Below are 25,136 nucleotides of genomic sequence, written 5' to 3' on the forward strand. Positions count from 1 at the left end.
ATTTATATATGTACCATTTTTTTCACATAAAACAAGATGTATTCCAAATTTAGTACCTATAAAGTTCTTATTATACAATATTCCTAAATAGTGTTTCAAAAAAAATTACAAAATGATCCCTAAAACAAGAAAACATTTCTAATGTGACCTATGTGTGATCTGATGTTGTTATTTTAGTAAAAAGAATTCTGAGAAACCTTTGCTTCCATCCGTCATATTGAAAATACGTGTAAAAATACATTCAAGACAACATGTAGTAACTTTATTTCAATGTATTTCTTTAAAAAATAAGAAAAAAAACTGAACCAAATATAGAACCTATGTCTTTCATAAAGTAGGCATAAACCCTTAAAAAGAGAAAATATTTTTTAGCATAGGAGTGGCCCGGCGGCTGATTCGGTAGCGCGTCCGCGGCACAGTTCTGAGGTCATGGGTTCAAATCCAGCTACCAGCCTTCCAGTGCAGAGTTTGCATGTGCTCCCCGTGCTTGAATGGGTTTCCTCTGGGCACGCTGATTTTCCTTCCACATCCCCCAGAAAATATTGACTGGTCCAAATTGTCCCTAGGTGTGAATGAGCAAGTGTGTTTGTTATCTGTCTCCATGTGCCCTGTGACTGGCTGGCAACCAGTTCAGGGTGTCCCCTGCCCACTGCCCAAAGATAGCTGGGGATAAGCGGTGCAGTGGATTTCTGCCATGGTAAGATTTATAGATACTGATTTTGTCCCAATATATGTTTCCTTTTCATGAGAAGACCTTCAGTCAAAGTCGAGTAAAGTTTGGGTTATTTCTGGTAACCCGAAATTATATTCAATCCATTTAACCTCCACTCTCCATTTTACTTACAAAATCATCTATTTAAATCCGAACAGGAAGTACCAGCAGAAACATTACCTTGACTAGGATGGTAAAGATTTTGCAAGATTTGAGTCCAGGCAGCTCCATGTCACCTGAGGTGTTCCCCAGGGGTCAGTTCTCACCCCCATCTGTTTTCATGACATTTATGCTTCCCCACAAAGACTTCTGTTTCTGTTGTAATGCTGACAACACAAAACTCATCATCAAAATGTCCTCATATCTTAATTGATGGTATGGTGTTTTGTTTCAATGCGAACATATAGCGTGAGAGCAAATTACTCCCAAAATCAAACATGACTTGAGGCAGCATCCGACAAAGCAGCAGATCACTAATGACTCATCCCTCCTTAAGGGTAAAAATCTGAATAGCATTATTATTCTCCCAGACTGCAAGCATGTGCCAACAATTTCTTGAAAGAATGCTCACATTCACACACATACTCGTCCAGTCATGGGGAAAACCTTCAAAAATGCAACACGTGCTCTGAATTAATCCACGCTCATGTTCACTTTTAACAACCAGGACATGGCGGAGAGTCCCGTTGAGCGGAAACGGGGCAAATGGATGGGACGTTTCACGCTTCAGCGCTCCGGCGCATCTCGTCAGGGGAAATGCATGCAATGAAGGGAGACACTGGGGGAGAATTAAGTCTTTAAATTAACTGTCCCGGGCAGGCCACATTCGGTCACCGAGACTTCAGCGTATGCAAACGTATGTTCACCTTCTGGGCAAGGACGCTCAAGGGCGTTTCGGCACCTGTTTAAGACGCAATCAAATGGGGATATCCGATGCCCCTTCCCATATCTACCTTCTGCCCTCGTTTCTCTTGCTCTCCCCCTGCCAGGCTATGCATAATAAACAGGTCTGTGGTGCGGCACTGACCTTACGCAAGGGTTACCGCATGATGACGCCGAGAAAAAAAAGTTGAAAGTCTAAAGTTTAATGCTGTGAAGATACAGTGGAACCTCGGTTCTCGACCATAATCCGTTCCAAAACCCTGTTCGAAAACCGATTTGTTCGATCACCGAAATCCTTTTTCCCTTTATAAATAATGTAAATCGTTTTAATCCATTCCAACACCATGAATGTTGGGCTCCGTTCCAACACCCTGAATGTTTAACTTGAATGTTTAACGTAAGATTACGCTAACATGAACGTGTGAAAATAAAAAAAATCAGGTCTTTTACAAGTCATTTAGCACCCGGGTCTCCACAACAAGTGGCTAGCGCTTCATTGGAAAGGGGGCTCCGTTCCAACACCCTGAATGTTTAACGTAAACAAAGCTAACACAGGCTAATCATACGTTCGCGTTATCGTAATCTTCCGTATGAAAGATTACGCTAACACGATTGTGTAAAATAAAAATAAAAACGATAAAGAAAAGAATAATGAATAGGATTTCTTACCTTTGTGGTGGTCAGCAGAAGGCGCAGGTGGACGGTGGGGTATTCCCTAGCAAGATCAGGACACTTTCTTCATATTTTGCTATTATTTATTTCTTAAATGCAATAGTTGTACGCACTACTCTTTTCACCACTTGGTACACCTATATTAAAAGCGAAAGCAAAACGAAACACGTCCGCACGCGATAACAGCCGGTCACGAAAAGAGCGATCGACACCCGTACGCCGCTCAGCATCGCACCCTAGCGTACGCACTCACGCATTACCTGCGTTCGAACCCCGATTTTTTGACCGAACAGCGAAGCAAGAATTTCTCAAAATTTTTGGTCGGACTCTGATTTGTTCGAACTGAGAGGCGTTCGAAAACCGAGGTTCCACTGTACTCAAATTTGGAGACTGACTTCCGTAGACTTTCAAACAACAATTTAGCCAGCATTAAAGGATTAACTTCAGAGCATCCGCTAGAACACTAAAGCTGGGAGTCAGGTACTGTACAGGCTGGGAATGTAATTGGACCTGATGAAATATCTAACAACTGGAAATAAGGGATTAACTAAGAACTAAGAATGCATTAAGAGTTGCAGTCTGTTCTTTGTCAACTAACATGGCATCTGTTATTGATAGCACTTGAACGAATCTAGTGACTATAGCACCAAGATATGAATATGTCACAAGCCAGAAATGGAGACAAGACCCAATAGCGTTCGTTTTACTCAGTTTTATTGATAAAGAGAGAGCAGTGCTTGCTTCCACAATCTGATGAGCGTTGGACACGGGTAGCTGATGGCAGGAACGCGGAAGTGGCACTTCCGTGTCGGGCGAAGATAATCGTTGACTGCAGGGATACGGGTCACTAGCCGGGACGGGAGAGCAAGGGCAGTAGTGAGTCCAGAAAACAGGTCGGCAACAGGTATCAGGCAGGAAACCGGGCAAAACAGGTCGATGGCCGGGACAGAAGAGCAAGGCAGAATGGTGTCCAGAAACAGGTCGACAACAGGTATCAGGCTGGAGAAAACAGGGCAGGAAAATGTCGGATAGTACAGAGCTTGCCTAGCTGAAAGCATAGGTTCGCAGAACGGTCTGACGCTGGTAACAGGGAGCCAGGGGGTTTAAAAAGTGGCAGGGAGCCAATCGGCGACCAGGACTGTTGGCAACAATGAATCAGTAATCATGACAGAGTACCTGCTTTCATCAGTGAATAGATTATTTTGTCTTCTGATTGTCTTCATTCATCAGAAAAATGGACGTCCATTTGTGATGAATTTACAAGCCAGTTTGTCAATGAGCGACTGATGGACAGCCCGTGAGCACAGACACAATTTCCAATAGTAACAATCGTTGGAAATCATTCTTTAATTTTCCAAGCCGCTTATCCTCACCTGGGTCGCGGGGTGTTGGAGCCCATTCCAGCTGACATTGACGGGGTGGCGGACACCCTAGACTGATTGTCAGCCAATCACAGGCATACATAGCAAGACAATCTCACACACACATCCATGCCTAAGGATAATATAGAGTGACCAATTAATCTGCCATGTTTTGGAATGTGGGAGGAATCCAAAGTGCCAGAAAAAAATAAATAAATAACTTACAAAATGTGGTATTTTCCCTTACAAAATACAAAATAATCTTACACCATATTTTTTTTCCAAACGTGTTTGTTTATGTAGTTTAACATGTTATATTGTACATGTGTTTCGTTATATCATATATATTGTTAATTAACATTTTGTTGTGAGATCCTAAATTGTCCCCTGCCCACTGCCCGATGATTGCTGAGATGGGCTCCAGCACCCCTGCGACCCTACTGAGGATAAGCGGTGTAGCTAATGAGATGAGATGAGATGAGATTTTGTTGTGAGATCCTAAATTGCTTGAAATGAGGTTTATTATAAAAAACAGTTCAAAAATTAAGTAGCTTGGACGTTCACCATAGAAGGAAAAAAGACATGCAAATATAATTAATTAGAATAATACATTTTCTCACTCAAATTATGAATTCAGTTCCTGCATTAAATTATTGTTAGTAATATACTGATTAAAGGGATAACCACAAACCTGTCTAATTCTCCTTTTATACTTCCTTTTTTCTTAACTTCTTTATACAACATAATAATTCGTAATATAATGCATCAAAGCAAGTGAGCCGTTTGAGAACCGGCTCTCTTTAATGAGTTGAGCCGAAAAAGCCGGTACTCTAAAAAGAGACGGACTTCCTTTCACTACATAACCACCACATGAAATCCGAGGCGGCAGATGCATGCGCACAGTAGAATCAAACCGCTCGCTTTGTTTGCAACGAAAAAAAATGATGCCGAGATAGAGGCTACCGCGGCAAACTCGTTTGATTTGCCGTTTTGTCATAGTCAGTGTATACCGGATGGCACCCATAATTGACAAATTTGCGTATATCCGTACAGATTTTCTTGTACGTCGTACACGTCTTAAAATGCATAATAAACGTACTTTGTACGGCAAAAACGTACAGGTTGACAGGTATGCAACTTTCTTTTTAAAGTAAAAGTGAGTTGTCAGGGTCATGGTCACAGTTGCCAAAGTAGTGGATTGTCGAGGAGAGACGGCGTCGCGAAAGCAACCATTCATGCTCCCATCCACACCGATGCCCGATTTCCGGCTTCAAAGAACCTAACATTTAAAAATTTGGAAAGTAAGAGGAAGACACTCAAAAGTTCAGGGGAACATACAGACCGACATTTGAACTCGGGTTCTCGACTCTATGAAGCAGATGTGCCAACTGCAATTACAGCAATCTGCCCATTTTTTTATCGTACATCACTGCACAGTTCTTTTTTTGGTTTTCAGACGATGTGTTTGTGGCACTGTGACGCTTTCCTTTTTTTTGTGCCTGTGCGCGACAACAAATTATTTCCCCGTCACCGCTACGAGTTTTGCTCAGTCAGTCAGGCTGTCATCACCGCTCTGCTGCACCACTGATCTCTGCAGCATCTCAACAACCCTCCCCTACCCCAACTCCCTCTCTCACTCTCGGTATGTGCGCATCTGCATTGATTTTTATTTTTTTTCTCTGCATTGACTTTTCTGTCACCATCCTTTTTGGAGCGGCTTCCAGCACACGGCAGCGTTCAGGCCTGCTAGCACCAGGGTAGGGAGGGTTACTTTAAAAACGTCATCTGATAGTTATTAATTACATGTTTAAAATGGAATTAGTAACGTATTGTGAATACAATAATGTTGCAGTAAACAGGATTGGGTAGGGTTACTTTAACTGGATTACTTTCAATTACTTTTGGATTACTCCAATACCAAATATGCTAATAAAAGACAAAAGAAACTAAATATGAATAAAAGTATGACTCACAACACGTGGTAAGCTTTCTCTCCTGGCTTTGATCTCTTTGTTCTCCGGCAAAACTAACATAAAATGCGACAGAAACAAAACGAAAATAAATCCAAACAGCTTGCCAACATCATTTTTGCCGTTCCATGTGTTCTGTTACTCCCCAAGCCTGCACAAAATTTAGTCATTTTATTCACATTTAGTTTCTTTTGTTTTTTATTAGCATATTTGGAATTGGAGTAATCAAAAGTAATTGAAAGTAAACAAGTTAGAGTAACCCTACCCAACCCTGTGCAGTAATTCAACATATTACTTACTCCTATACCAAAGATGCTAATTAAAGAAAAAATGAACTAAATATTAAAAGAAATTGATGGGATAATTTTTAATAGATTATTATTCATTTATTTCAATTTTATAATTAGAATGGGAATTAAAACTGTCTTAATGATATAGGGTTTCTACAGTTGAGTAAAATGTTTTACTTGCTTCAAAGAGTTCTATCAGCTTGTGAACCGCTCAACCATTCACCTGAGAAGAGAAGCCGCTGCATTGTTATGTTTATTTTTCTCTGTTATGTTTGGTGTTTCTTGTTTTTTGATGGTCTGTTTGATGTTTCTTGTTATGATGTCCTCTGGCAATGGTAAACTCTCCTTCCCTATGAACCCTCTGACTCAACTGTTTGCTATAAGATAGGGAAACTTTTGCAGTTCTGGTCAGGTGTGAATCAGGCTTTGACTGTGAGGTATCTCATTTGAAAAAAAAAATGGTGTCGCTTGTCTGTCTTATTTTGGGTTTTATTCTGAGATGTAAGGTAACAGACCTACAAAATTACTACATTTTGTTTAAGATAACCTTGATGTAACCTTGAAACAGGAAATAGATGATACCAAGATCTGGTAGTTGTTTGTAGTCCAACAAAATGCTGGTATTTTAACCGCGTAGTATAGTGTATTGAGCAAAAATGAAACTGTTTATGTTTTTGCAGATAGGTTATGCTGGTTTTAGTTCACATTACGAGCATATCAGGAACCCAATATTGTTCTAAACACACCAAAACACTTTCTAAATTTCTAAAACACTCTGGGACTTCTTGTCATCTCTCACTGTCTCTTAAGTGTCAGTAATTTGAAATATGATAGATAAAATGATTTTATGAGTCCATTATGTCTATGTAAAAAAGAGAAAAGTGTGAATGAGTGCATGGAGTGAATAAATGGATGCGTGAAAGGACGCCGTGGAAGTGGGCACAGGCTTCCAGTCATTAAATTGCATTCATCAATTCATTTCATGTTAATTCATTGGCTCATACTGGTTTGTTAATGTTGTCGCGGGTTCTTGTTAGTTTCATTTTAATTACATGGCACCTTTCTGTTGTTTCGTAACGTTTTTGATCCTGTTGTCATGTTTTGTGGGCAGGCACCTTGGGCAGCTCTGGGGGTGGAGGTGAAAGTGAGCGTGTGCGTGGAATGAATGAGACCAAAGAGAGAGAGAGGAGCTTACGGATATGGCGAATGTAAACATGTCAGGACCCACTCGCGTAGCGTTTCTCACAAGTTTCTTTGTGAAGAAGGGAAAGGATTGCACATACGTTCCGGTGGTCGCGGGAGCAGGTCACTCTGAACGCGGAAGTGGGACTTCCGTGGCGAAAGATGGCGGTGTAGGGAACGGAAAGAACGGGTCAGTAGCAGAGCAAAAACGTGGTCGGGATCAGAAACAAGTCGAAAGCCAGGAGAGGAGAGGAGAGTAGACGTGGTCAAGATAAAAAACGGATCGTTATTCGGGACGGGAGAACAAACGTGGTCGAGATCAAAACAGATCGTAGCGGGAGACAAACAGGAGCAAAAGGTGAAAGAGGGTTTGCCGTGTAAAAACAGAGCTTCGCAGACGGACCGACAAAAGGGGACTGACAGGACAGAGTTTAAATACTGACAGGGAGCCAATACGTCAAAAAGCTGCAGCTGGCGCCACACGGGCCGGGCCAATTGGGCGCCATGGCAACCGTGATAATACGAAGCTATGAGCAAATGAATGAGAAAAAGAATAAAAACAGTTAAAACTAACGTAAATACAACATAATCCTGCAATGACGTCCTTTTTCATGTAACTTAACAGGTATACAATTACATGTTTTTGGTATCCAGTTTACGTTATGCCGTTGTATATATTCCGTTACTCCCCAAGCCTGGCTAGCACACAACTGATGTGTGCTAGGAGTGTGCTCGAATGTGTGCGTGACACCGCCTGAACCAAAGCGTGGCAGTGTTAACCCGAGAGATTAGGAGAGAGCGGCGGAGGTTTAATAAAATCTCAAACGGGCCACGAGAAAGACCAGATAAGAGTTTTCTCATGGGCGGCGTTGTCTTTAATTAAAATTTAAGGCACTTTTACTCTCATGAAACTCAATTGCAAGCCTTAGGTGAATAATGAACTTGGGAATTAAGCTGTCACTGTACAGCTAGGAAGCTTTCAAATGGCCTTGTTTTGATCTGTTCAATTTTGGTGAACGTTAGATTTGAAGGAGAGGCCGGCAGGGTGGCTCGGTGGTTAGCGCATCCGCAACACAGTTCTGAGGTCATGAGTTCAAAACCAGCTACCCCCTTTCCTGTGCGGGGTTTGCATGTTCTCCCGTGCTTGCGTGGGTTTCCATGAGCACTCGGGTTTCCTCTCACATTCCAAAAAGGTTGATTGGCCAGTCCAAATTGTCCCTAGTAGTGAATGAGCAAGTGAGTTGTCTGTTTTTGCGTGCCCTGTCACTGGCTGGCAACCAGTTCAGGGTGTCCCCTTCCCTCTGCCAGGAGATACCTCAGATGGGCTCCTGTCACAGACCAGGAACAGAGACAGCATTTGTTTTACTCAGTTTTATTGGGAAGGAGAACAGGACTTGCATCCACGATCCGATGATCGTCGGTCACGGGTAGCAGATAGCAGGAACGAGGAATTGGCACATCGAGCGAAGGTAGTCGTTGACAGCGAGAAAAAAACAGGTCGATGGCCGGGGCGGAGGAACAAAAACATAAACGGGTCCAGAAAAGAGGACGGCAACGGGAATCAGACAGAAAAGAATAGAATAGAATAGAATAGAATATACCTTTATTGACATTGTTACAAATGGGCTAACATATTGTGACAACGAAATTGGGCATGACACTCCAGTTTTACACATTCATAGTGAGGTATGAGCAAGAAGATAAAGGAACAGAGAAGATAATGTTATAAGACAAGGGGGATAAGGCTATAGTTATAATTTACATGGTATTTACACAAGAAATGTCGGCATGTGGGATGTTACATACAGCATTGTCGTGATAACGTTGGTATCGTAACGGTTGTGCAATATTGCATTTGGTGCAAAGTCAGGGCAGGATAGAGTCGGAGAGTCACAAAAGCTTGCCTAGCTGGGAGCATAGGTTCGCAGACGATCTGATGGGTACTTTCAGGAAGACCAGAGTTTAAAAAGAGTCCAACAGCCAATCAGGGTCCGTGGCTGCCCTGCATCAGTAATCATGACAGTTCCAGCACCCCCGCGACCCTACTAAGGATAAGCGGTGCAGATAATGGATGGATGAAGGAGGAAAAGTTTTTCTCCTCCATGAGCTCAAAACAACATCCGGGTTGCGAGACATACAGTAAATGAGTAAAAAAACAGGCAGCGGAGGCAATTTAGTTTAGGTTTTTATTACAATAAAACAAATCATTTAAATATTTTAGACTTATGACTCTGGACAGAGCTGCTTACTGTCTACGTTCTTGGTGCTCAGGGTACCTGAAAAACACCAAAACTTAACGCAAGGCTTGGCAAAAAAATGAGATTAAGAATGGTGCAGACTGGTCACTTTGACTCTGTAATCTCTCTTCATTGTGCTTTTTAATACAGCGACATTCAGTGGTCAGATAATAAACACTGTCCTATTACACATTTATTATTAACTTTTTTGCCATCATGTTGTTTTGATGGCAAAAAAAAATGGGCAGGGCACCTGTATGATGCGGCAGGGGTAAACCAGTGAAAGCTGTCGGGCCCTGCTGTTGAACAGAAGAGTGTGTTATGTCACCCTGACCCGAGTGACATGGCCACTTTCTTGTGTCCCGTTTCTTGCGCTACCTAAAATTTAGATTCATTATTTACATTCCGATTGAAGTTCAGTTGAGAAGTCAGCCATTAATTCCTGAAAAGTCTTGAGCTTTGAGAATTCCCATTTTTCTTCTATTCTGCTGTTTGGATTGTTACTTGCAAAGAGAAAGAAGACAAAATTGATTATTTAGATGCTGCCACTATTAAAATTTAAATGTGTATAAATATAATAGAGGGGCTCTATTATTTAGTATCCACTTGCGTGCTGCTTTACAGTGAACTGCTTTAACGTTTGAAATTTAGGGATCATTTGACCCGTCATTATGTATTTACAACCTGAAGATGTCAGGACCAGGATGAAGACAGGACCCACTTGCGTTATGTTTCTCTTAGTTTTATTGGAAGAAAGGAAAGGGTTGCACTGAACCCGGAAGTGGGACTTCCGTAGCGAGCAGTGGTGGTGTCGGGAACGGAAAAAACGAGTCAGTTGTCACAGACCAGAAACAGGCACAGGACCCAGTAGCATTCGTTTACTCAGTTTTATTGATAAGAGGGAGATAAGGGCTTGCTTCCACGATCCGATAGTTGAAGGACAAGGGTAGCAGGTGGCACTTCCATGTCGAGCAGGGATGATCGTAGATTTGCAGGAATACTAGTCGTTAGCCGGGACGGGAGAGCAAGGGCGATATCGAGTTCGGGAACGAGGTCGGCAATAGGTATCAGGCAGGAAGCTGGGCAGAACAGGTCGGATGTCGGGATGGCAGAACAGGGCAGAATCGGGTCCAGAAACAGGTCGGCAACGGGTATCAGGCAGAAGAAAACAGGGCAGGAAAAATGTCGGACGGAATGAGCTTGCCTAGCTGGGAACATAGGGTCGCAACGATCTGACGGCTTCCTTTTAAAAGCCGGGGGTTTAAAAGGTGACTCTGAGCCAATCAGCAATCAGGGCTGTTGGCGCCAATTGGGCATTCACAGGTGCCCTGAATCAGCAATAATGACATGAAGGCGGAAGTGGGACTTGGCATGTGTTTTGCATGTGAGTCATTTTGTGCATAGCATAAGAATCTCTATTTTCCACACTATGGGTGGGCAAATTCCTCCTTCAACACACCTAAATGCAATGCTCAAGATTGTTATGTTATGTTTTTTGTCGTCATAGGTCCGACCCACAGAACATCCTTGGTCACTCTGTTAAAAAGGACAGTGTTTTTCTTCTTCAGGGTGGTTAAATCAACAAAAAGGTCGCGAGACGAGATTGGTATAAACAAGCGCTGGGTTGAGGTTTTTGTTAGGATAAAATAAGTAAAACAGAATATTCTGGGCTTGTGAGTACAGAACAAGGCTGTAATGGTTTCACAAGTCCTTTGACAATCATTTATATACCAAAAATGCAGAATATAGAAGTAAGTGGAAAATGCACAAGACACCAGCTTCACATCCATCCTTTGTTCAGACTTAATCCTGCTAATGGTTTTATAATACGTCAATTAGAACAACGTAACTGTCAGACCCACTTGCACTACGTTTCTCTCATTTTTATTGGGAAGAAAGGAAAGGATTGCACACACGATCCCGTGATCACTGGTCGCGGGAAGCAGGTCGCTCTGAACGCGGAAGTGGCAATTTCTTGGCAAGCCATGGCGGTGTCAGGAACAGAAAAAACGGGTCCAGAAACAGGTCGGCAACGGGTATCAGGCAGAAGAAAACAGTGCAGGAAAAATGTCTGACGGAATGAGGAGAGCAAAAAACGTGGTCGGGATCGGAAACGAGTCGAAAGCCTGGAGAGGAGAGTAGACGAGGTCAGGATTGACAAAAAGGCTCGAAGCTGGGGAACAGACGGAAGCCAAAACAGGTGTGAGTCAGGGTCGAAAAATGCTTGCCTAGAGTAAACTGAGGTTCGCAGACGGACTGACAACAGATGACAGAAGGGAGTGGGTCTAAATAGTGACAGGGAACCAATCAGATTCCGAGGCAGTTGGTGCCAAAGGAGCGGGCACAGGTGCATCACCTCGGTAATCATGACAGAAGAGTTTGTTGACAAAACTGCTCTCCTACATCCAGTTTGCGCTCCTGGTTTTGTTTCTTGCGATAGAGCGGCGACATGCTCAATCAATATGGATATCTCTCAGCTCGATTGGCACTATAAAACCAGTTGGGCTGCCAGAAGCTCAGTGGATGCACATCGATATCGATTACGGAGTAGTGGAGCAAATAATGATCCCCGCACTACGGCCAAAAAACCTTTTCAGGCAAGTCCGTCGTGGAAAAAAAGACTACTCCATTTTTTCTACCGCCCCATAAAGAGATAATCACTCTCGTCTAATTCTATTTAACTCTAGTGTGCCCTCATTTTTTGCACATTTGTGTAATTGTTGTAGTGATATAATAATGCGGGAATGGTGTGTGTGTGTGTGTATGGTTGTGCACTCAGGGCGGCGCATACTTTCTCTTGCTCTGAAGTCTAATGGGAAGTCCTGCTGAAATATTCATAGTGTCACATTAAGTTTGCAATATTTTCACTGGAAAACAGGCGGGATCAGACCTTAGCTAGCTTGGCCTTTAGCGTCACACAGTCTCACGAACCGTCTGTCACGTTATTTATTTTAATGTATTTAGCATAAATTCACCAAGAAGGCCGCCATCTTGCAATATGTAGCTGCAGACGTCTATGTGTTGACTCCACTGAGGAGTACAATATTTCAAAGTTTAAGTGTTACTTTTCTGATTTTACTGTAGATTTCCAAGATTTTATTATGTTATAAACATTTTTGTAGTAAAAATCCATTCATCATCTGCACCCTTTATCCTCAGTAGGGACTCGGGGGTGCTAGAGCCCATCCCAGCTGTCTTTTCGGACAGTGGGCAGGGGACACCCTGAACTGGTTGCCAGCCAGTCGCAGGACACACAGAGACAGACGACTCATTCGTTCATCCACACCTAGGGACAATTTGGACCGGCTAATTAACCTGAAATGCATGTTTTTGGAAAATCAGAGGAAACCGGAGTGCCAGGAGGAAACCCACGTAAGCACGGGGAGAAAATGCAAACTCTACACCGGAGGTTCGATCTCATGACCTCAGAACTGTGCCGCACATGCGCTAACCACTGCCCCGCCGTGCTGCCCATGTTTAGATTTAGATTTTCAAAATCACTGAATTACCATATTATATTATGAAAATTATTCATACAATTAGTATGTATTACTGTGCTTAGTGTCTGCAGAAGCAGAATGAGGTACGCAATTCACTTGCTTCAAGGCAGAGGGGGATAGTGAGACCAAGGATTCTCAGCCCCAAACAATAGAATTAGTGATAGTATTAGCAAGTCAGTAGCAAGTCAAGCCATCCAGATTTTTTTTCTCACTGCAAGGCTTTTTTTTTCATAATGGAGGATTACCTATTTATTGATGGTTTTATTCAAGACTTCATTTTTAGGTTGAGGTTAGAAAATACAACTTTTTTTTCTTTCTATTTGACAAGTTATCCATTATTACTATCTGCACCGCTTATCTTTAGTAGGGTAGCGCCCTGTTGGAGCCCATCCCAGCTATCTTCGGGCAGTGGGCAGGGGACACCCTGAACTGGTAACCGGCCAGTCGCAGGACACACAGGGACAGGCGACTCACTCGTTCATCCACACCTAGGGACAATTTGGACCAGCCAATTAACCTGACATGTATGTTTTTGGAATGTGGGAAGAAACCGGAGAGTCCGGAGGAAACCCACGCAAGCACAAGAACATGCAAACTCCACACAGGAAGGTTCGATTTGACAGGTTATATATTCCTCTATTTCTCTACCAATCAAATTATGGATAAGACAAATGTTCATTTATTTGTAAATCTGTCAAGACCAGAACAGAAGTAGGACCCAGATGCGTAACATTACTCACAGGTTGTATTGAAATATAGAGGAAAGGCAGCGCCAGCGATCCGGCGCTCGCTGCATGCGGGAAGCAAGCCGCTCACGGGATCGGAACGTGTTCCGAATGCGGAAGTGGATCTTCCGGAGCGGGAGATCGTAGCGTAGTTAGATGGAAAAACAGGTCGTTAGCCGGGACGGGCGATCAAAATGTGGTCGGGGTCAAAAACGGGTCGTAGAAGGAGACAAACGGGGAAATCAGGAACGGACGAGTGGAAAACAGGTGACAAAATGGGACCGACCTAAGAGTCAAAAACACTTGTGAAAACAGAGGTTTGCTGACGGACTGACAACAGGCGAGTGAAAGGGCTGAGCTTAAGTAGGACGGGGAACCAATCAGGTAGCCAGCAGCAGCTGGCGCCAAACGAGCGGGTACAAGTGAATTTAATGACTCATCATGACAAAATCTGACTATACCTTACAAGACACAAACCACTTCATTGGTATAAAATACAGTAATGCCAAGTAGCTCAAACATGTTACATGAATGAATAATATTCTATATGATAGAACAAGAAAGACGACACCATGGACACAAACTTGCAATCTTTTACAGCCATATGTGACATTCAACTAGCCGGGCTTTTAAATGCCACACTTTTGCTTCATCCTGCTAGGTTTTTTAAACCACCATTTCATAGCATTTGTTTTGTTTTTCAAAATAGCATCATTATTTCTTCTACTCTCTGCTGTTGTTCCGCACGTCACATCACATCTTGATGTGTATTTTCCTCCCCGGCCTCTGACGGTCCCTTCGTTTGCTTGGTGTCCTGGAGCACTGTGCTTTGTTCAGCCAAGTGGAAAGACAAACTGTCCCGGGATCAATGAGGACGCCATTCCAGCCACGCGAATCCCGTTGACCTTCCTCCTTCTTATTTCTAAAACCTTCTTTTAGTTCCCATCCTTTTGCAACATCCCAGAAAGCCCCATGTTGGCTCTCATTCTTCCTGTTATCGCCATCTCCTTCCAATGCATTGCTGAAAGACGCTGTCCATTTATTGGCTCTTCCCTGGCTAATACAACTTCATCAATACAAAGTCCAGTTGGCATTCCTGTGAAATATACTGTGTTTATTTATGGCATGCCGGTGCCGATATGAGTCCAGTTGTGTGCACGTATTCGTGGGGGAAATAAGCATTACTGAGCCATATGACTAATGTGCAATACTCCCAGAAGCTCGAGGCAATAAGAGCACTGTTAGACAGGAAGGAGGCGGCAATCCACTTAAACAATGACTGAGCAGAACGCGTTCTCGGCATCTCAGTGCTCATCATGTGGCTGGCGCGCCAAGTAATGCGAGGATACCTGAAAGTCCTTCCTTTATCAGTGGTACATTGTCTTAAAAGTTTTTCATTTTAAGAATGGTTGCTGAAAACTGGTAGCCTTTCACATGAATAGCCTCAACTTCAAAAAGGTTGTTGATACTTGTTGTAGTAGGTTGTTGAAAGCAAAAAGAAGATGTTGTTTTTTAGAATGCTTAAACAGTTAATATTTTTTAGAGAGGACGTCATTGGGCGTCGCCCCAAAATATACGCAGAGACGAAATATGGCAGAGAGGGAACGCTCTTTATTGCAACCGATCATTCATCCACGTTCGTTGTCCGTCCGAGAAACGCTGATGTTTTTCTCAGAATCTATAGTGTTTTTTTCGGAATCAACTCGCTTAGTTAGCAACTTGTGATTCCTTGTATCAACATAGTCGCATAACATCCTGCCAGATGTCTGTTGTCAGCTCTGTTGTCAGCTCAAAGCTGACTTACAGTTAATCCACAACACTATGTCAAAAACCTACTCAGGGTGGTGCGTAAGAAAAGTGCAAAACAAATAGAATGGTACAGAAACCAGTGGTATTTTATCCGAGCAGGGTTCAATGCACAAGGAGTCAGGTAGTGAGGCAACTATTGTTATCATAGAGGAAGGCAAGAGGTTGATGTTCCAGTAAACCCAAGCTTCTGAGTTGATAGTCAAAAGTTTGTCAGGCAGTATTTGTGTGGGGTCTAACTCGACCTTTCACATGTGGGAAAGCTATTTACAAGTTGCTAATGCTAAAAAAGATACACCAGGCATTCAACTTGTTACAACTGGCAGTTGTAGAGGGGGAGGGGCCAGAAGAGGAGGTAGCTTACGTCCATCTCTTTGGTCGCACTCCCAACTCTGGGGGGCCCTTCACCCACCAAACTGCATCTATTTAGGCAGAACAAAGAAAGAGAAAGAAAGAAACGCCCATTTGGGCGGTACAAATATTTGAAACAGAAACGTGATATTATCTGGTTTAGATATACACATTTTTTGGGGAAGTATGCTAAGCCCACCTTACAATTTGTGATTGGGAAGGAGAGGCAAGGGTCTAGTACACTGCAATAACAAATAACTGGGACAAAAGTGCTTGAGACGTGACATGGAAGACAACAAACTAGCAGAGAGCCAAGGAGAGAAAGTTCAAATAGTTACAAGGGAGAGTCGTGATAGGAGGGAAATCAAGACAAGTGGCCACAACTGTGAGGGGTAAGATTAAGAGACCAAATAGGAAGCCTAGTGCAGGGGCTGACATACTCTCCCCATTCTGAGTCACGGTGTAATCAGTGGAACCTTCTACACTCCTTGGATAGCGATGCCACTGCTCTTATCATCTTCCACAATAAAAACAGTTTGGCTGGGTCAAAATTCATGTCCCCTGGCCTTTCAAAAACTGCAAAGCTCTACGATGGGAGTGGGGCGTGGGTGGGGGATTGTGGGGAGTGGTGGGGGAAATACTTAAATCCCACAATGCTCTTTCTTTTGGAAAAATGAGGCAGCCATGGCTTTGGGGGCTTTGTCTAAATGTAGCCTAAGTAACAGATGGGCAGCTATTTAGTGCATGCCTGAGAAAAGATCTACAGACACGTTCGTATATCGTTCGTAAGTTTAATTTGTTCGTAAGTTTCTTCACTGCTATATTTTGTAGGTTTAAGGTTTATATAAGTATGTTTAAGGCTTGTATAAGTAACCTGTATTGTTTTGTATTAAAAAATAACCATTTCATGAAATAATATACTCTATAAAGATAAATAAAGTTAAGTGTAACTTACTATTGGAAGATAAGCTTCAAGAGGACCTCCTCCGTGGTAAAACGTGTCCGAAAAAAAGCCTTCCAACCATTTTCTCAACCGCATCAAGCTTTCTTATTCCACTTTCATTTCAAAATAAACTGCTCGCCTCTTCTTTACACTTTACACCAACCATATTGAATGGATGCACGAGATATTAAACAATAAAAATGTCAAAGTTCTTAGCGCGCTAGAGATAGTATTGACATAGAATGTTTACACACGATCTAGGAAGAGGAAGCGGCAGAAAGAAGCACTACAATAATGTCCTGTACTCGGAAAAAGGTGCACAAAATACAAAATCTAACTTACAACAATGTCCAGATATTTTTCGACATCATGAAAAAAATGTTCGTATCTACCGTGTTACCTAAGTCGAATAGTCGTAGGTAGGGGAGCATCTGTAGTTATATTCTCAAAACTTTATTTTTATTCAGGTAAAATATGTATGCACGCATGTAAGAATAGGTGTTAGTTAAATTTGAGGTGCGGCAATTGAAAACTTAAGGCTGCAATCATAACTTTAAGCCAGGAGATGGCCACAGAGTAACACATGACTTGCCCACAAGTACATGCATTTTTTAGACGTGCTCGAATAAACTCTTCTTTTTTCATCTTTTCGGGGGTTTGTTTCGCCCTGAACAGGCCCGATAAAAGTAAGATAGGAAGGATGTAGGCGCAATGGAAAATAAAGCATAAAACCTCTTTGAACTTAGTTGGGCATTGTTAACACTAAACTTTCCTCATTAAAAAAAATATATTTTCTATCAATAAACTTGTGGTTAACGCTAGTCGCCACTTGTGAGGGTCCTTTCTCAAGGTTTCTCTTTTTCCTCACGCTGAGGTTTTGAGTTGTTCCTTGCCCGCATGTTGGTTGAAGATCAGGTAATTGTGTCATTGTAATCCTGTGCAGTCCTTTGAGACACGTTTGTGATTAAGGGCTATATAAATAAATGGGACTTGACTTGACTTGACTATTCGTTTGGGTCCTGATTCCGTTCTGGTCATGACAATTTTAGGCATTGATTTCCTCAACTCTGTTTGAAAGATGTCGTTATGATGGTTCTGTCACGAGGCGTGGTGGAGTGGAAGGAGTGATCGGACCGGAACGGAGGCAGGAGGCAGGAAGGGAGAACTCAATTGCGTAACGATCCAAAACTTTTATTCACCAAAATAAAAGTTGTCCAAAACTCTGGGACATGACAAAACAAACAGTTGTTTCTTCCAACTCAACTAAACAGGACAAGGCATAACAGAACGGACAATGTTTAAAACTAAAACAGGACAAGGCATAACAGACCGGGGAATGTGTAATGAGCCAGCGCCCGCCAAACCCACAACCCAGCCTTAAGTAGCAGACCAGCAATCAGCTGATCTGCTACAGCTTGAGTTCGGGGGCGCGGCAGACTGGTCGCCACGGCGACTGTGACAGGTTCACTAAGAAAAATGATTCCATACTTAATATCAGCAAAATGCTGTGCTTTCAGCAATATAAGAAAATGTAAGTCCTGTATTATTTTTCTTATCTTATTCAAAATTATTCTTAAATAAGTCTTAAAAAAGAAAAAATGCAAATTTTACTCTGGATTCTCTTTTATTTGATTTGTTTCATTCATTTTTCTAACTGAACTGTTTACCTTACAGTATATTGTTATCAAAAACCTTAGAACACAGGTGTCAAACAGGCGGCCCGCGGGCCACATCAGGCCCGCTAAGGGATTGAATCCGGCCCGCGAGACAACACTCAGAGAAGCGCAAGAGAAAAACGAGCTGCAGGTTGAAATATGGCAACTTAATGTTGCCAAAACCAGGTGCCTCTTGCAAAGACGCTGTACTTGTATTTATTTTTATTTCTGTCTCTCTCTCTCCCTCTTTTCAACCCCTTTTCTCCCACTCTCTATTCTCTTTCACTCTCTTTTTCTCCTCCTTTGTTGCTCTTTGTCTCTTTCTCTCTCTGTGTCTTTTTAACTTCTTTCGCTCTAACTTCCTTTTTTTTCTCTTTTCTCTTTCTCCCTACCCTTTGCGCTTTCTTTTCTCTTTTCTCTCCTTCTGTCTTTTCTATTTCTCTTTGAATTTCTTTCTTTCTCTACCTTTTTTCCCCCTCTCGCACGACTTCTCTTTTTATCACTTTTGTTTCTCACGCTTTCTCTTTTTCTCTCACTTTTTCTTTCTTTGTCCCACCCTCTCTCCTTTTCCCTCCCTCTTTCTCTTATTTCTTTATCTCTCTTTTTCTTTCTCTTTAATCTACTAGCCCGGCCCCCCACACAATGTTTGTTCTATCGTGTGGCCCCCGAGTTCAAATGAGTTTGACACCCCTGCCTTAGAATTTCCAGCGTATTGTCCCCACAGTCTTGCTGAGGTTATATCTATTAAAACAAATTCACACAAATGTTCTATAGGAAACCCAACCGTACGAGATAACGTTTAAAGAAAATAGTCGTGCTATAAATAGTACTCAGCTTTTCATACCTTTTCTTGTATGATTTCCTTGCGAAAACAGAACGCCATTATAAAATTGTGTGATCCTATTAAGAAGTCATTACGTCCACTCGTAGTACCTGAATCAGTCATCGCAATCGATGTTTGTTTTCCTGTAAGGCCTTTAAAAGCTTCCGATTGCAGTGTTGGGATTGTAACCCTGTAAACCAGGGGTGTCAAATAGGCGGCCCGCGGGAGGCATCAGGCCCGCTAAGGGATTGGATCCGGCCCGTGAGATAACAGAGAGGGAAGCGCAAGAGAAAATCGAGCTGCAGGTGGAAATTTATCATTGATGCTGCCAAAGCCAGGTGCCTCTCACCAACGCTATAATTGTATTTTTTCTCTCTCTCTCTCTCTCTCTCTCAATTGCTCTCTCTCTCTCTCTCTCGTTCTCTCTCTCTCTATTACTCTCTCTCTCTCTCTCTCTCTCTCTATTGCCCTCTCTCTCTCTAGATTGCTCTCTCTCTCTCTCTCTCTCTCTCTCTATTGCTCTCTCTCTCTCTATTGCTCTCTCTCTCTCTCTCTATTGCTCTCTTTCTCTCTCTCTCTCTCTTCTCTCTTGCTCACCCTGTCTCTCTTGCTCTCTCTCTCTCTCTCTTTCTCTCTCCCTTGCTTTTTTTCTCTCTCTTTCTCTATCTTGATTTTTGCTTTCTTTCTTTCTCTTTCTCGCTTGCTTTTCGATTTCTCTCTCCCTCGCTTTCTCTCTCTCTCCTTCTTGCCTTTTGCTTTCTCCCTCTCTCACTTCTCTCTCTCTCTCTCACCTGCTCACTTTCCTCTCTCTAGCTTTTCACATTCTCTCTCTCTCTTTTTCTCTCTTTCTCTCTATCTCTCTCTCTCTCTCTCTCTCTCTCTCGCTTTCCCTCTCGCTATCGCTTTTCCCCCTCTCTCTCTCTTGCTCTTGCTTTTTGCTTTCTCTCTCTATCTCGCTTGCTTTTCACTCTCTCTCTCTCTCCCTTTCTCTCTCTCGCTTTCTTTCTCTCTCGCTCTCGCTTTTCTCTCTCTCTCTCTCTCTCTCTCTCTTTTGCTCTCACTTTCCTCTCTCGGTTGCTTTTTGCTCTCTCTCACTCTCGCTTTTCGCTCTCTTTTGCTCTTGCTTTTCTTTCTCTCTCTCACTCTCGCTTTTCTCTCTCTCTCTTGCTTTTCTCTTTCTCCCTTTCTATCTCTCTATCTCTCACTTGATCTCTCTCTTTTCGCTCTCTTGCTCTCTTTCTTTCCCGCTCTTCTCTCTCTCTCTTTTTCTCTCTTTCTCTCTCTCTCTCTCTCTCTCTCTTTCTTTTCCCTTCTCCCTTTTTCTCTTCACTCTCTCTAGCTCTTGCTTTCCCCTTCTCTTTTTTTCTTTCTCTCTCTCGCTTTCCCCTTCTCTCTTTCCCTCTAATCTATTAGTCCGGCCCATGAGAGAATGCTTGTTCTATCATGTGGCCCCTGAGTTAAAATAAGTTTGACACCCCCGCTGTAAACAGTAAGGAGAGAAAGTGTGAGGTCATCACGACAACGAGAAGGCAGGAAGCGGTTGCGTTTTCAGGGAAACGCATCGGCGATGCTTAATGCTCGTCAAGCTGCACTCCAACCCGGTTTAATAGGTTCTTTCTTTGCAGGCAGCCTGGGGGCCGACACGGAAGAGCGATTGGTGGAACATCTCTTGAATCCCGCCCACTACAACAAGCTCATCCGTCCTGCCACCAACGGCTCCGAGCTGGTGACCGTGCAGCTCATGGTGTCGCTGGCCCAACTCATCAGTGTGGTGAGCGTGAACATCTATTATTTTTGTCACAGTTGCCATGGCGCCCAATTGGCCCCGCCCTCGTGGCGCCAGCTGCGGCTCGTTGACAGATTGGATTTCTATTTAAGCTCAGTGCTCTCACTTTTCCTTCGTCAGTCCGTCAACTAACGTCTGCCCCGCAAGACGTGGGTTCTGACTCGGTCCTGTTTCCTCTGGTATTTCCTGTCCGGTATTGTTCCCGTTTATTTTGTCCTGTTTAATATCGGTTTCCAGTTTTGTTCCTGTCTATTTTTTTCCTGCTTATTATTCTCTCCGGTTTTCGTTCCCGTCTAGTTTGTCCTGTTTTATTTCGATATCCTGTTTCAGTATCACTCCTGTCCTGTCCGGTTTCAACCCCTCTGTCTAAAATCTGGTCGGAAAATTGGTATCGATCTCCTTTTAACTCGAGGGCCACACGATTGAACAAACATTCTGTCGGGGGCCGGACTAGTAGATTAAAGAGAAAGAAAAAGAGATAAAGAAATAAGAGAAAGAGGGAGGGAAAAGGAGAGAGGGCAGGACAAAGAAAGAAAAAGAGAGGGAGAGAGCGTGAGAAACAAAAGATAAAAAGTCGTGAAAGAGGGGGAAAAAAAGGGAGAGGAAGAAAGAAATCCAAAGAGAAATAGAAAGACAGGAGAGAAAAGAGAAAAGAAAGCAAGAAGGGTATGAAGAGAGAAAAAGGATAGAGAGAAAATGAAAAAGGAAGTTAGAACAAAAGAGGTTAAAAGACACAGAGCGAGAGAGAGACAAAGAGCAACAAAGGAAGAGAAAAAGAGAGACACAGAGAGTGAAAGAGAGAGACAGAGTGGGAGAAAAGGGGTGGAAAAGAAAGAGCGAGGGAGAGAGAGAGAAGGAGAAATAAATATAAGTACAGTGTCTCTGTGAGAGGCACCTGCTTTTGGCAACATCAAGTTGACATATTTCAACCTGCAGCTTGTTTTTCTCTTGCGCTTCTCTGAGTGTTGTTTCGCAGGCCGGATTTAATCCCTTAGCGGGCCTGATCTGGCCCCCGGGCCGCCTGTTTGACACCTGTGATCTAAGGCATAAGACTGACGTACCTGTCAATTTGTACGTTTTCCTTGTACGGTGGTGTTAAAGTTAACCATTATAAAAACTCTATGGTGGCTTTATTACCCAAGTAAAAACAGATATTAGCTATAAAACTACTTCGTGGTAGCCGCAGCGCCATGCTCATCCGGCTGTGTCTCTCGGCGAACTGGAACTACCACTCCGTAGGCGTGGTTTATTATTCGTCAGTAGAAAACAGGAAAAGGAACACACACATGAGCACGACTTCACAATAAAAGAATATAAGATTGATAAACGTATAAAAGATGTAATTAGACTGATGATTGAAACGTTACTTTATGTGTGTGTGTGTGAGAAAGATTGTTTTTATATTTAGGAATATAAAAATTGAATTCTGAGAAATGCACATATCCAAAACGGCCAACTTTACAGGTGGTACCTCTTTATAGAATAGAATAGAATAGAATATACCTTTAGTATCATTGTTACAAAATGGGTTGAACATATTGTGACAACAAAATTGGACGTGGCACTCCAGGCTCACATTTAACAGTGAGGATAAAAGAAAACAAAGAAGATTAAGGAACAAAGAAGATAACGGTTATAATTTACACAATATTTACCGTAAATTCCGGACTATAGAGCGCACCTGTATATAAGCCGCATGCGCCCACATTAAGAAAATGTAACACAAACACAAAATTAACCCAAACCCGACTTTAAGTCTCGCGATTGAAACTGAATGTCCTTCATAAAAGTACACAGTCCAAAAATCACAGCCGGCAAAATGAACGGAAAATTATACCGGTACTTAAGGTTCGATGCAGACCTGCAGAGTCCGGGTCCCATTGAAAGTAATCCAAGGAAAAAAGTGTATATTTCCAAAGATAAGGGTGGGAAAAATATATATCCACTATTGTCCGCCGTGTCCACAAACAGGTCTCACCTTTACCTCACTTCCCGTCACCTCGCGTTTGTTACGCCGCTTCTTTTTTATTCGCCTGTGCAAAACATATCAGAATAAGTGTCTAAAATAAATACATTACAAAAATATACAGTTGCAAATACATATTATACATGGTTACACATATTTACAAGGAAAGACGGTAAACCGAAAGAGTTTTCAAAGCTTTGATAATAATAATACATTCATCCCAAACGGTGCCTGTGACAGTGCAGTTAGTGGTAGCAACACGCTAGCAGCACGCTCCCAACACAGTAAACCGGTCTGTTAAAAAAGCATACGTACTTGTAAAAATCACAGTGAACCATCCTCATCTTCCTCCTTAGAACTGAAGCCATCAAAGTTGTCTTCCTTAGTGTCGGAAAAGAAACTTTGTCATGTAGACGTCGTCCCACGCTCCTTTATTCCAAAACATGCTAGCAACACGCTCGCTCCTTCTTTATCGGACTGCTCGATTGCTTTTAGCTTGAAAGCTGCATCATGCGCGTTTCTTTTTGCATTTTGCATGATGAGGGTATGTTTACGCTAATTTCATTTATGCACAAGCCAAGAAGTTGCAGTCTTCCTCGGCGCATATATTCCACCGGTCTAAATCTTACCTTTTGTACTCGAGCGCCGCTGGTGGCCGTTAGAAAAATTACATAAATTGGCCGCATCACTGAATAAGCCGCATCACTGAATAAGCCGCAGGGTTGAACATTTGGGAAAAAAGTAGCGGCTTATAGTCCGGAATTTACGGTACACAAGAAGTGTGGGCTTGTAGGATGTTACATACAGTTTGGGGATCGTATTAGTGCAATATGCGGTAGTGCAAAAATAGGCATCATTGTGCAAAATGAGCATAGGCATGAATACAATTTTACATCTGTGTCAGGTAGTGTGTTTGCAAGAGTTTCAGTTTTTTGTGTGGTGTGTGTTAAAGGTGGTGATGGCTCTGGGGAAGAAACTGTCTCTGAGTCTGTTTGTTTTTGTTTTGTGTGACCTGTAGCATCTGCCGGAAGGCAGCAGGTCAAAGAGGTGGTGAGAAAAGCCCTTGATGATGTTTTCAGTACACACGTTTTTTTAAAACAAAAATCTACCCGATTTACGAAGGAAAAACCAGTTTACGAGCAGTCCCAGAGGCTACCATTAGAGACCAGACACCACTCATGACTGTCCACCACGTCAGCTCAGTAGAGTTTTAGGGTTCAAACCTGTGCTTAACATCCTAAAAAATAATTCAATTTTGATGTTTTCAAGAATTAAGAAGTGCTTGAATTCTGGGTGAAGTGCTTGTAAATGCTTGAAATTGCTTCTGTGTTTCACAATAAAACAGCTTAAAAATGACGCAGACACTGCTCTCTGGAGGCTGCGCTTTGCCATTGCTTTACTTACCTTGTAATTAACGGCAGCCGGCATTAGTTTGTATGGCATTTTCCTATGAAGCGTCATCGTCCCCTATGGATCGCCATCAAGTGTACAGGTGCATGCTTCACCTAGACGGGGCACTATGAATGTGTATTAGTGCAAGGATTACGTGTCATATATGGATATTATTGTAGGCCTTGCAAAAAAATGAAGGTAGTGTTTCCCAGTGATTATTTGCATTGGGAAAAAAAAAGCTACATATTACCCATATTTCACCAAACACCCATATGGATTCTGATTCAGATATACTTTATTGTCACCGTGTATACAGATCGAAATGTCGATACATCTGACCCGCACAGTTTCCTTGAATGTACAGATAAAAATAAAATGTTGTATTGAGTTGGAGTGTTGAAGTACTGATATTATGCTAAATATTTATAGCTATGTATAGTATTATACAGTAGTGCAAAGAGTGCAAGAGGAGCAGCTAACCAGATGTGCAAAATGGGCAGTCAAGTAAACAATAACAATAACACTGGAGTATGAACAAATGTGCAAAGGAGTGGCCAGGTATAAGAGAACTCCCAGTAGTGCAAAAAAGACGGTTTTGTTTCAAAAATGTTTACAAACTATTGTTCATATTCACAAACATATTCCCAATTGGAGAGGATTGTGTTTTTGTGCGTACATAGTCAGTCTTGCTTTGAGTAAACAGGTGCCACGTTGTGTTTGTACAATTTATCAGCAGGGTTGGGTAGGGTTACTTTAACTTGATTACTTTCAATTACTTTTGGATTACTCCAATACCAAATATGCTAATAAAACACAAAAGAAACTGAATATGAATAAAATGACTAAATTTTGTGCAGGCTTGGGGAGTAACAGAATACATGGA

The 25,136-nt window shown here is 42.3% G+C and overlaps 1 protein-coding gene across 1 annotated transcript in view; it reads left to right on the forward strand.

The window, feature by feature from the left end:
* Positions 1-25,136, forward strand: part of chrnb2 (cholinergic receptor, nicotinic, beta 2) — a 64,093-nt gene that overhangs the window by 11,631 nt on the left and 27,326 nt on the right. Inside the window, exon 2 of the mRNA XM_088327383.1 lies at positions 20,735-20,880. Coding sequence (XP_088183509.1) covers positions 20,735-20,880 — 146 coding nt within the window. The remainder of the gene's footprint in view (positions 1-20,734; positions 20,881-25,136) is intronic.

This window comes from Urocampus carinirostris, chromosome 2 (genome assembly GCF_059441175.1).
Source record: "Urocampus carinirostris isolate Australia breed hairy pipefish chromosome 2, RoL_Ucar_1.0, whole genome shotgun sequence".
In the NCBI taxonomy this organism is placed as follows: Eukaryota; Metazoa; Chordata; class Actinopteri; order Syngnathiformes; family Syngnathidae; genus Urocampus; species Urocampus carinirostris.